The sequence below is a fragment of the Zeus faber genome, assembly GCF_960531495.2.
Source record: "Zeus faber genome assembly, chromosome: 4".
NCBI lineage: Eukaryota > Metazoa > Chordata > Actinopteri > Zeiformes > Zeidae > Zeus > Zeus faber.
Genome location: NC_137191.1, coordinates 17809808 through 17820457, shown reverse-complemented (window position 1 = coordinate 17820457; position 10650 = coordinate 17809808). Strand labels below are relative to the sequence as shown.

Here is a 10650-nt window from a genome sequence, read left to right as displayed (position 1 = left end):
TATCAACACATTAAAGTTAACGAATGGAGGTTGAGTGCATCTTCTCAACATGCATCTTTTACTTTGGATTTTTGAGTTAATTTCATCTCAAATACTGAACAGTTTTACACGAGTAGAGTTTAGATGTTAAGTGGAGGACATTTACGTTTTTACTGGTTTCTTCTTATATTTATTAACTTTTACTTAAGTATAGGATATAAATATATATTCCTACCATTCTGCTATACTATGTTTAAAAAATATATATGCAATATTGTAATGTGAAAATAAAAAAGTTTACTTGTGCAAACTTTGCACTTTACCAGGATCTTAAATCTGTACAACAGCGAGGCAGCGTCCGCCAGACAGCCATACTCCTTGTCAGTGGGGTTATACTTGGGGACGTAGCCGTCCGTCCCGGTGCAGAGGAAGACCTTTTCAATGCTGCAGTAGAAGGAATCGCCCAGGTTCTGCACCGGATCCACCATCACACGGCCATAGATGGAGGAGCCTGAGTGGAAACAGAGGGTTGATGAGCTAGAACAGGGATAATGATGAGTGAGATCCACTGGGAGTCACTGCCGTCGCACCTTCTGAGAAAGCTGCATCGGTGCCCTCCCCAAAGCCCATGGAGCCGTCGGACAGCCACAGCTCCTTCTTGGACAGCAGCATCATCTGGGTGTTGAGGCTGAACTCTGCTGCCACTGGGTCACTCACCTGCAACACAAAACATGGATTACCAACAGTCGTACTATTCTACCATCTAAGTAGTAAACCATTTGAAGATGAAGGTTAGGCTCAATTCCCGGGGCAAATCAACTCCTGGTCCGGGGACCACCAAGGGATTCCAGGGGGTCCCCAGCAAAATGATTCAGAGTTAATGTCATCATTATTTAATTTACAAGACGTTGGCGCTGATAGAGAACGTACAATAATGACTTCCACACGAAATCTTATCTTATAAAAAATCTTCGCAGATTGGGGTCCCAGAGACTTAATCTTATCAAATGGGGTCCGTGATCTAATGATGAATAGGATGGTAAGACAGTTAGTATTGTATGTTAGCGGTATGGTAATGTTAATGGTCAGGAAACATTTGGCTGTCGCTCTGGATGACTGGCCTCCTAAATACCATAAGGCTTTGTATCCTCTTGTTCACATGAATTCAGAACTAAGTGATTGGATTAGACTTCGTCGGAAGAGGCTGACCTGCTGGAAGCGTATGTCCATGTCGAAGGTGATGGGCTCTCTTGGGTGGCACACCGGAGGGATGCTGAACTCCCCGTTGGGAGAAGCGCTACAGGGGATCATTTTGATCGTGTAGGTTCCAGAGTAGTCACGCACCTGAGGGTCGCGCACGGGTACAATTTCAGAAAGTTTATTCCTGCCAGGCTTAATATGATCGCGCCACAGCAGGCAGGGTAAAATGGGAATGAGAAACTCACGGCAAAGTCTGAAACAAAGCTCCACTGCTGCATGGGCTGGTTGTACGTGGGTTCGGTCCTGACCAGGGCAAGAGTGAAGGTCAGTCCGGGATGGTCTGCACACATCACCATGGAGGATAGGCTGGTTCCTGAAAACGCGGACATGCACGGACAATGTTTAGGTGCTTAAAATGAAAACCTGAGCTGCGCTGTCTTTTCTCCTTTCACTAGTGATAGCTGGTCCTGTTTCCTTGATGTGAAGCATGGAATGGGGATGCGGGTCGGGGATCCAATCGGAGGTCACCTTCTAAAATAGTCCTTGTACTGCCTGGGTGGATTCAGAATACGTGCGCGTGAGTGTGATGTCACCGTACCTGGATGAGACACGACAAACTGTCCCCTGAAGCGAGCCTCCGTCTTGAAGTTGACCACCAGTCGGCCCTCCTCATTAATCCTCATACTGGTGGGGTACATGGCACCTACAAAAGCAATGACAGATTTTAACAACCAAAGCACTCCAACGCCTGAAATATTGTACTTAGTACTTCGTCAGACAAGATAAACTTGTTCAGTCAAGTCAAGTCAAGAATGCATCTTATTTCTCCATAACCACCAGCGGAGGGCAGTGTTGGGCTGAGACGGTACCTTGCAGCTCTGCCTCAGGTGGGCTGCCGATGCCGTCCTGCCACAGGATGGCTGTGTCATACACGAAGGTGAGCTTGAGTTCCGACTGCAGGTCAAAGTGCTGCCATCCTCCAACAGCCACAGGGGAGTGGAAGACGTAGGACACGTACAGAGGCACACGCAGCGTGACGTAGGACTGGACCAGGTTCAGCACCTAGAGGTGGCAAGAAATTATACGACAATGTCAATCATGCATAGGGTATCATAGCATATGTATGTATGTATGTATGTATGTATGTATGTCTGTATGTATGTATGTATGTATGTATGTATGTATGTATGTATGTATGTATGTATGTATGTTGTATATGAATTTGTCCAGCCTGTAGTTCCAATCCCCAACCTGTCCGTCTGTTCCTATGGAGCCTCCACAGTCGGTCAGCAGCTCGGACATGTCGTAGTAACTTGTGAACTCCCAGAGACAAGCTTCCAGGTTGAGGTTCCTGTAGAAGCGCAGGGAGTTGGCCGAGCGCATGCGAGGGCTGTACTGGTACGGAGAAGTCTCTCCGATGATCTCGGGGTTCTTGGTGGCGTCGGTGAGGAAGCCGTGACCCGTCTGAATTTCGTTGAAGTCCAACAAGTTGGAGCAGCGGTGATTGCCCACGCGGGTGCCGTCAGGGCTCAGAGTCAGCTCAAAGTTGGACAGAGGCCTCGTGGAGATCACCGGTAACATGCCTGAGGAGAGAGGAGAACTTGTCAGGAAACACAAGGCTTTTTTTTCCCCCCGCCAACGCCACGTTTTTCTTCACAAAATCTTGATCCGCTCACCATCCATGTGGGGCATATTGATGGTCAGTTTGATGAGGTTGGGGAAGTCGGGGTCATCTGGGCCCGTGTAGCGAATCTTTGCAGAGAAGGTTTCAGCTCCAACAGTACCAGGGACTCGAGGCTGACACATACCTTAAAAAATAGATATTTTCATTTCAGTGATAACCTTAGTTTGAAGATTATTTTGGCACTTCATTAATTCATTTATCCTCAGGAAGACTGGGTGGTGACTGCACCAGCACTAGTTCCTGTGAGTTATTGGTAAATTGGTGTTACTGTAACTTCAGCTGACTAATGCGTTCCAAAAGTTGTTTCCTGAATCCTTTCCCCACTCACCCTCCTCTTTGCTGACCACAACGATGGGACTGGACAGCTCCAGGCCTGCGTCTCCGTTGGCATTAAAAGCCCTGGCCGCACACTGGATCCTGGAGCCGGCCTGGAAGTAGATGGAGTCCAGGGTGATGGACTTGGTGTTGGTAAAGAAGGTATTGGTGTCCACCTCCTTCATGGGGCTGGTCACTCCGTCTGAGCCCGTCGGGGCGCTGACCAGCCAGCGGTACTGGGTCATTGTATCGTTGATATTCTCAGTAGAGCAGATTGAACCGGTCTTGTCAAAGTCATGGTACTTGGGGTTGCAGGCCTGGAATGGGATGACCACAAGCAAAAGAAAAAAAACAACACGGTATTTGAAACATTGATTGCCGAGATTATCCCTTTGCCAAACATGGGCCCTGATCTTGCATGTATGAAATATTCGACAGTCTCACTTACCGTCACACACACGACAGGATAGCCAGTGGGTGGGTTGGGCTTGTCTTTTACACGCGCTGTGTCATCATACATGAGTAGGGAGACCACTTGGGGCACGGCGGGGAAGGTGACATCGGCTACGCTGTCCATCTCCTCAATGTACACGATAGCCTTGTTCATCTAGGGGAGAGAGGAAAGGGGAATTTGATTCAGATTGATTGGGACTTGATTCAGACCGATTCATATGTTCCGTCATAGTAAAACGTATTAATATTCAAGCAAGACATTGAATAGTTTCCAAACTTGTGTGGCGTGGATAGTTGACGTAGTGTTTCGGTAGAATGCTGCGTGGTTCTGTTTATAGGTCCATCTATGGGGGCATTCCCCACTAGCATCCCATTCCAGGGGGAAAAGCTTTTTATAAGACACTGATTTGGGCATGCTGACAACCAGGGCAGCTGCTGCCCAGCTATTTTAACACCGGCTCACACCATAGGACGCATGCTCACGTGTGTAGGTATGCAACACTGTATGTGCACACATGTGTGTGTGCCCACGGTCAAATCAAGGATATATTTACACTGTTTATGAGTGTGTGTGTGTGTATGTGTGTGTGTGTGTGTGTCTATGTGTGTTTGTGAGTCTGCTCGACTAAGCCGCGTGCCTTCTTACCTGTATCTCGGCCACCATGTACTCATCAGGCTTCATGTGCACGGTGAAGGCCTCCCTCATCTCTCGTTGACCGTCATGTAGGATTTCGATCTCCACAAAGTGTTCCTTCTCGCCCTCCTTGAACTCCACGTCTTAAAAAAACACGCACAGTGCAGTGAGCTAAGCGCCGCCATAAACACGTTTGGAGTCGTCGAGCGCCGCACCAGTTGCTCGTTGTATTCATGCAGAGAATGGCCGTGGAACGTGGTTCCGCTTGTCTTTACGCCTTTTACAGTCGCGCTTGAACCTTATCCAACATTGTATCTCGTTCGTCAGCCCATAAATCCGGCTCCCTTACCCTCTGACAGGGGGTTGTAGTCTTCTCCTGAGGTGGCAGAGCCGTCCTTGGTGTGGACTCTGACCACCGAGACCTTGGAGGTGTCTCCCACACGCAAGATAGGGATCTTCACCGTGGCCACTTGACCTTTGACCTGTGGCTCCCGAACACTGTACTTGATCTCAGAGAAACGGATAACAGGCTCTGGGGAGAGAACACAATTTATAAGGGAAGATTTAAGAGTAAAGCCATCCTCAGCTTCCTTCCACACAGATGAATTTTATCTCACGGGTGTTTAAGTGTACCAATAGGAAATATGACCAAAGTTTCCACTGAAATACACTGAGGTCAAAGAAACAACATACTGTCTTTTTCATCTGTGATAGAGACCACAGCTTCCTTCTGCTCTCCAATGGAGGCGCCGTAGGAAGACTTGCTCTTGGGAGTCCCCAGAACCAGACGAAACTCCTCCTCCTCTTCATAGACAGAGTCATCGGCCAGCTTCACTATGCAGGGCTTCTCGCTCTCGCCTTGGGACAAAGTGATAAGGCACAGCGGTGATGTACTGCAGGGAGGTGCTACACATTCAACGAAAAGAGATATAAAATAATCAAGAAAAATAATTTGGGCTTAACGCGGGGGATTCTAACCTGGTAGGAAAGTGATGATGGAGTCCTCTGTGTTGGGCCGCTCATGGTAGTCCATCATAACCTGGGCCGAGCCCTGCCGGGTGTAGCAACGCACCGTGGACTTGAAGTTAATGTCTCCGCTACGGTACACTATGGCTGTAACCTCCCCATCGACCTCATCCGCCTTGTAGCTGCCCTCCTTGAACTGCACTTTTGGCACTGGGAAAAAAAACATAATTATATAATTACCCTCAGTTTGGTGGAATCCACTTCTTGCATTGTTCCACTGAGCTAGCTCTTTATAAATGTATTTTACTTATCGATATATGCAATGCCATTATTATTATTATTATTATCATTATTATTATTATTATTATTATTATTATTATTATTATTATTATTATTATTATTATTATTATTATTATTATTATTATTGTTATTATTATTATTATTATTATTATTATTATTATTATTATTATTGTTAATATTATTATGTCTAAGAGGGTCTTACAGTCAGTAAATGTGTCATTGATGGTGATGGTGGTCTTGCTGGGTTCTCCCAACACAGTGTTCATGGGCATTCTAAGCACTAGGTCAAATGTCTCCAGTCCCTCCAGCTCCGGCTGGCCCAGGTCATCCAGGATAGTCACTCTAAACGTCTGCATGGTCACTCCAGGTGCAAAGTCAAGGTTACGGCTTATGCCCACGTAGTCGAGTCCAGCTGTCAAAAAGAGAGAGAAAAATGACTGCTTAATAGGGTAATGGGCATTATTGAAAAATGAGTGAAGATTTCACATTAAAAAATGTGTGCAACAAACAAAGGAAATCGTTTTTCCTTACCCTCAGCCGAGACAGGGTCGCTCTTCCTGGAGCGTACGGTGACGGAGGCCGTCTTGGACAGGTCGGTCCCTGTCCTCCAAACTCGCACCTCAACAAAGCCTGAGCTCTCGTCCACCATGTACTCAGGCTCTCCGAAATAGAGGGAAGGCTCTGCGGGGTATAAGAACAATAGACAGATTAAAGACGGATACACAGCTCATATATAGCCTACATCTTTGGAGCCTTTGAAATCAGTTTGAGTGATGGATAGTGCCATGGGTGGCTGGGTCAGCTCCTTCATTTGTGACTCTGCACAGGAAGAGAGCTGTCATCCCTCTTATCATCTAACCCCCCAGCCCCCAACTCCGCTCACGGGAAGCTAGACGACTCTGTCTGAACTTGGTGCCAAAGGGTTGGGCATACACCTGAAAACAAGGGGTGTGTGTGTGTATGTGTGTGTGTGTGTGTGTGTGTGTGTGTGTGTGTGTGTGTGTGTGTGTGTGGTGGATGTGGGTGTGTGCGCACACAGACGTTTGCGAACAGACGAGAGATGGCTGATGATAGAGCCACTGATAAGCCGCATGGGGAGGACGTGGCGGAGACAGAGAGGCAGCCTCCCTTTTTCCCGGGCAAGAATTTGGATCCCTTGGAACACACGGTCAATTCATCTCTCATCGCCCACCTATAAAACTCCTTTTCTGCGCGGCCCGGCCAGCCAACACTCCCACAGATCTGACAGGGGTTCAGGGTTTGGCCTGCACCGTTTTTGACGAGATGTTTTAATTCAAAGTTCACTGTACTGTACACCACTATTGCCTTTCCAGGAAATTAAAACATAAAAACCGACAGAAAATAGGAGTATTTTTTTTATTTTGTCCGATTTTCATGTCTGGTCTGGGGTTTAATTAGAAGATGCCTCGGATAGACAGCGGCTGCTTCCGTTAACATATCTGGAACGCCCTCAAAGCCTCTTGGCTGCCAAACTATAACCATGTTGTACCAACAGAGTGTGTGTGTGTGTGTGTGTGTGTGTGTGTGTGTGTGTGTGTGTGTGTGTGTGTGTGTGTGTGTGTGTGTGTGTGTGTGTGTGTGTGTGTGTGTGTGTGTGTGTGTGTGTGGGGAGGGGGGTGCGGTGGACGGGGTAAATAAACTGTGCCAATATGGCAACCTTGAAGATCACTGAGAGGAATAGTCAAACAACTAACAATGCAGGCTCAATGCTGGCCACGGTCCAAACCACAGGTTTACTCAGCCAGGCAGATGGTTTTCACACACACACACGCACGCGCGCACACACACACACACACACACACACACACACACACACACACACACACACACACACACACACACACACACACACACACACACACATTCACGCGCGCACACACACACACACACACAACCCTAGAACGCACGCATGTACACAAAACAATCAATCCGTCCAGCTTTATGGGGGGTGTGTTACTTTGGGACCCACCAAGAAGCGAAGCCACAATAGAGTTTTACATTGGAAAGTCTCCTCCTGTCTGCTCTCATGTCTGGGAATGTACGCTGATTATTTATACATAAAGTTCAATTGTGCTCCGGCTCCAAATTGCTCGGGGAGGGATGCTTGCCCCACTAACTAGTCCGTCACTAGAACAAGCAAGTTCAGGAAATAAAGCCTTGCTGAATGGTGGGAGTGATGGAGGGGAGGGAGACGGATGGCGCGATGGAGGGATGGAGGGGTGGAGGGATGGAGGGATGAAGGGATGGGGGAGTGAAATGAGTCAGATTGGCGAAATACAGAACAAAGGAGCCTCAGGAAGGAGAAGCATTTGGACAATTTCTTGATTTTCACGGTGGGAACTCTGGGGAAAGCATGGGGAGCATCAAACAGGCTTACTCTTCAGCGAACACATGCTACATCGGGTAGAGAAGTGCACTTCGGACTCTCTAAGATGTAACGAAAATAAGCTGGGTGCTGCAATGTAGGCCATCAAACGGAGGGCCGGAGGAAAAACATGCCTGTCATCAACAATCCCCGCACAATGGCCCCTCTTTCTCCACCACCTGCCTTTTGGCCTCTGCAGACAAAGGGATGCCCTCTGTTTTCCCCGCGCTCCACTGAATGCCAATGAAGAGAAGGAAGGGGGCTCCGGAGGAGAAACACGTCTCAAACTCCTTTTATCTGTCAGACTGGGAAAATTATAGCATGCCTTCAGCTGAAGTTGCTATTTTCGCCTTCAGAACCTGCTTATCGTTATCTGGTTCATAGTGGCCAGAGGTTTAAGTGGCGAACAGGCAGACACGGAGAGAGAAAGGCATTATAACAGACAGGCAGACAGGCAGGCAGACAGACAGGCAGACAGGCAGACTGACAGACAGACAGACAAACAGACAGTTTGTTGGCTGCAAGCAGGGGTCATTGTTCCAAAAAGTGTCCGTACACAGAAGGAACGTTAATGGATCGAGGCCTGGCGGACGCCACTCCGACAGGCAGACGTTCTAGTTCCAAGTGTGAGCCACTGGCTATGGCATCGTGTGAGCACTCTTTGTGGATTCAGGCTGCCCACAAACCAAAGCGGCGAACTAAATCAGGGAATGGGCAAAGGGATCATTGGCACCTGCCCCTCAGTCGTTCAGTTGCACCATAAGCGCAGTAGATGAGAGCAGAGCCACTCCACCAAATAGGGTGAAGATCCTATACTGACGAGAGCATAAATCCTATCTCTCCCTCTTTATCCCTCTCTCTATTATTTATCCAGTATGTGATAAGGAAAAAGTGGATGAGAGAGTCTTCGGTGGTGGATCGACCAATGCTTGATTATTACATTGTAGACAATGGTATTAATAATGTGATAATCAGCGACTAGACTAGATGAAACGCTGTCAATGGTGAAATAATTTCAGATCACAACCACAGATGTGTGATAAATACATAAAGCTGATTAAAAAACAATAAATCCAAAATTAATTCAGAATATGAGCAAATCTTTTTACTTTTACGGCAGGGATACACCAAGAGACTTTCAAAAGACTCTCACTTCCAAAGACTTTTTTTTTTCCCATCCCAGTAGTGCACACACTGCAGGGTCAGGACTATAGGACGGGGGCCATGACAGGGGATCACACAGCCATAAACTCCGCTCACCGTCATCGCTGTCGGCCAAAATGGTGACCTTGGCGCTCGGGAAGCTGGCGCCCACCTGGCCGCCCATGGGCATGCTGAGGGTGACGTTGAAGCTCTCCTCCTCCTCGTAGAGCGAGTCGTCGATGACGATGACGCGACAGGTCTTCTCTCGCTCGTTCTTGTCGAAGCGCAGCACGCTGGTGTGGTCCTCGGGACGCGTGATGTAGTCGGAGTAGGACAGCACGGTGCTCGGTATGGTGCCGGTGGCCGTGGCTGTGGTGGAGGTTGCAGCTTGTCAGTATGGTTCAATGGGTTCTGCCTGGTTTTGTCTTCAAATTTTTTTTTTTTTTTTGGTATTAATAGCCACCAAGGACCGTCATCGTCCTATTATCCTTGGGTTTATCTCACCTTGCTGGGTGGAGCAGACGACCATGAGCTCCTGGCTGGCGTCTCCAGAGCGACGAACTGGGACCAACAGCTCTCCAACGTCCTCCTCAATCTTATACTCTGCCTGAGGTATGAACACCGTCGACTCTATTTTTTGTGGACAAAATGAGAGCCCCTAATTAACCTGCGGAGCTTCGGTCTAGGGATGCATACGGCGTCATTCGGTTGGCACTCAAATTCCTACCATCTCCAGGGTCCACGATTTCTACCGTCGCAACATCGGGGAACTCCAGCACCGCCATGACGGGGTCGGACAGCTGGATCTGGAAGGTCTCCGAGGTCTCAAACTCCTGGTCGGTGAAGATCTTCACCCTCCACGTGGCCGTCGTCTGGCCCGGGTTGAACTGGACCTGCTTCTGGGCCTTCCCGCGGAAGTCCTTGTCCTTCACCGCGGTGCCGTCCTTGGTGGCGATGCCTAAGACAAAGCACATGTTTGTTCGTTCATTAAAATAAGACGTGATCACTGGATTTAACTGAAAGTGAATTGCATCCAGTTCTTTAGACATAAAAGAGCACAAACATCCGACATACAAATAAAAGACAATTGTGCTGCAAAAGTAAGAGACCCTTGGCGGATTTATGGGATGGGTTCCCTAAAGTGTGTTATTTGTACAATCCACCGGTTGTAATTAGCCGTAAATCTATCAGAGGGGAACTGAAGATTAAAATATGCAATCTGCATGTTGTGACAAGCCTCACTACACTATACAAACTGACGCCATCGTTCATGAGATTCGTATACTTCCTTGTTCATAGATGCATCCTTTAAGCCTAATGTGGATGGATATCGTATATAGGAAAATGCCAATCCAGTTACTATTTTTACAGGCAGGACAGGAGAAGAGCCGCCGGTCAAATCAGACATCAGAGTGTGTGCGGTGCGCTGCTATTCTGTTCATAGTCTGAGGAAGTTTGACGTTTGACACTGAGGACAGCCTCAAATAAAAAAGGGAACAAAAAAAAAAAAAGTGTTTCGTTGGAGCGCTTTTACTTTGAAATGGTGAAATAGTGTATGAATGGCGCATAACCGCATTCAAACTATCGGAA

The 10650-nt window shown here is 47.7% G+C and overlaps 1 protein-coding gene across 1 annotated transcript in view; it reads right to left on the bottom strand.

Annotated features, from left to right (window-relative positions):
• frem3 (Fras1 related extracellular matrix 3) overlaps positions 1 to 10650 on the bottom strand; it is a 30046-nt gene that overhangs the window by 1804 nt on the left and 17592 nt on the right. The window contains exons 4-22 of the mRNA XM_079999324.1: positions 9788 to 10018; positions 9565 to 9690; positions 9178 to 9429; positions 6063 to 6212; positions 5734 to 5943; positions 5244 to 5441; positions 4959 to 5123; positions 4615 to 4797; positions 4278 to 4408; positions 3627 to 3785; positions 3192 to 3495; positions 2856 to 2987; positions 2431 to 2762; positions 2049 to 2241; positions 1778 to 1882; positions 1425 to 1552; positions 1189 to 1323; positions 570 to 696; positions 303 to 490 (exon numbers count right to left, since the gene is read on the bottom strand). Of these exons, the coding sequence (XP_079855450.1) occupies positions 303 to 490; positions 570 to 696; positions 1189 to 1323; positions 1425 to 1552; positions 1778 to 1882; positions 2049 to 2241; positions 2431 to 2762; positions 2856 to 2987; positions 3192 to 3495; positions 3627 to 3785; positions 4278 to 4408; positions 4615 to 4797; positions 4959 to 5123; positions 5244 to 5441; positions 5734 to 5943; positions 6063 to 6212; positions 9178 to 9429; positions 9565 to 9690; positions 9788 to 10018 (3449 nt within the window). The remainder of the gene's footprint in view (positions 1 to 302; positions 491 to 569; positions 697 to 1188; positions 1324 to 1424; positions 1553 to 1777; positions 1883 to 2048; positions 2242 to 2430; positions 2763 to 2855; positions 2988 to 3191; positions 3496 to 3626; positions 3786 to 4277; positions 4409 to 4614; positions 4798 to 4958; positions 5124 to 5243; positions 5442 to 5733; positions 5944 to 6062; positions 6213 to 9177; positions 9430 to 9564; positions 9691 to 9787; positions 10019 to 10650) is intronic.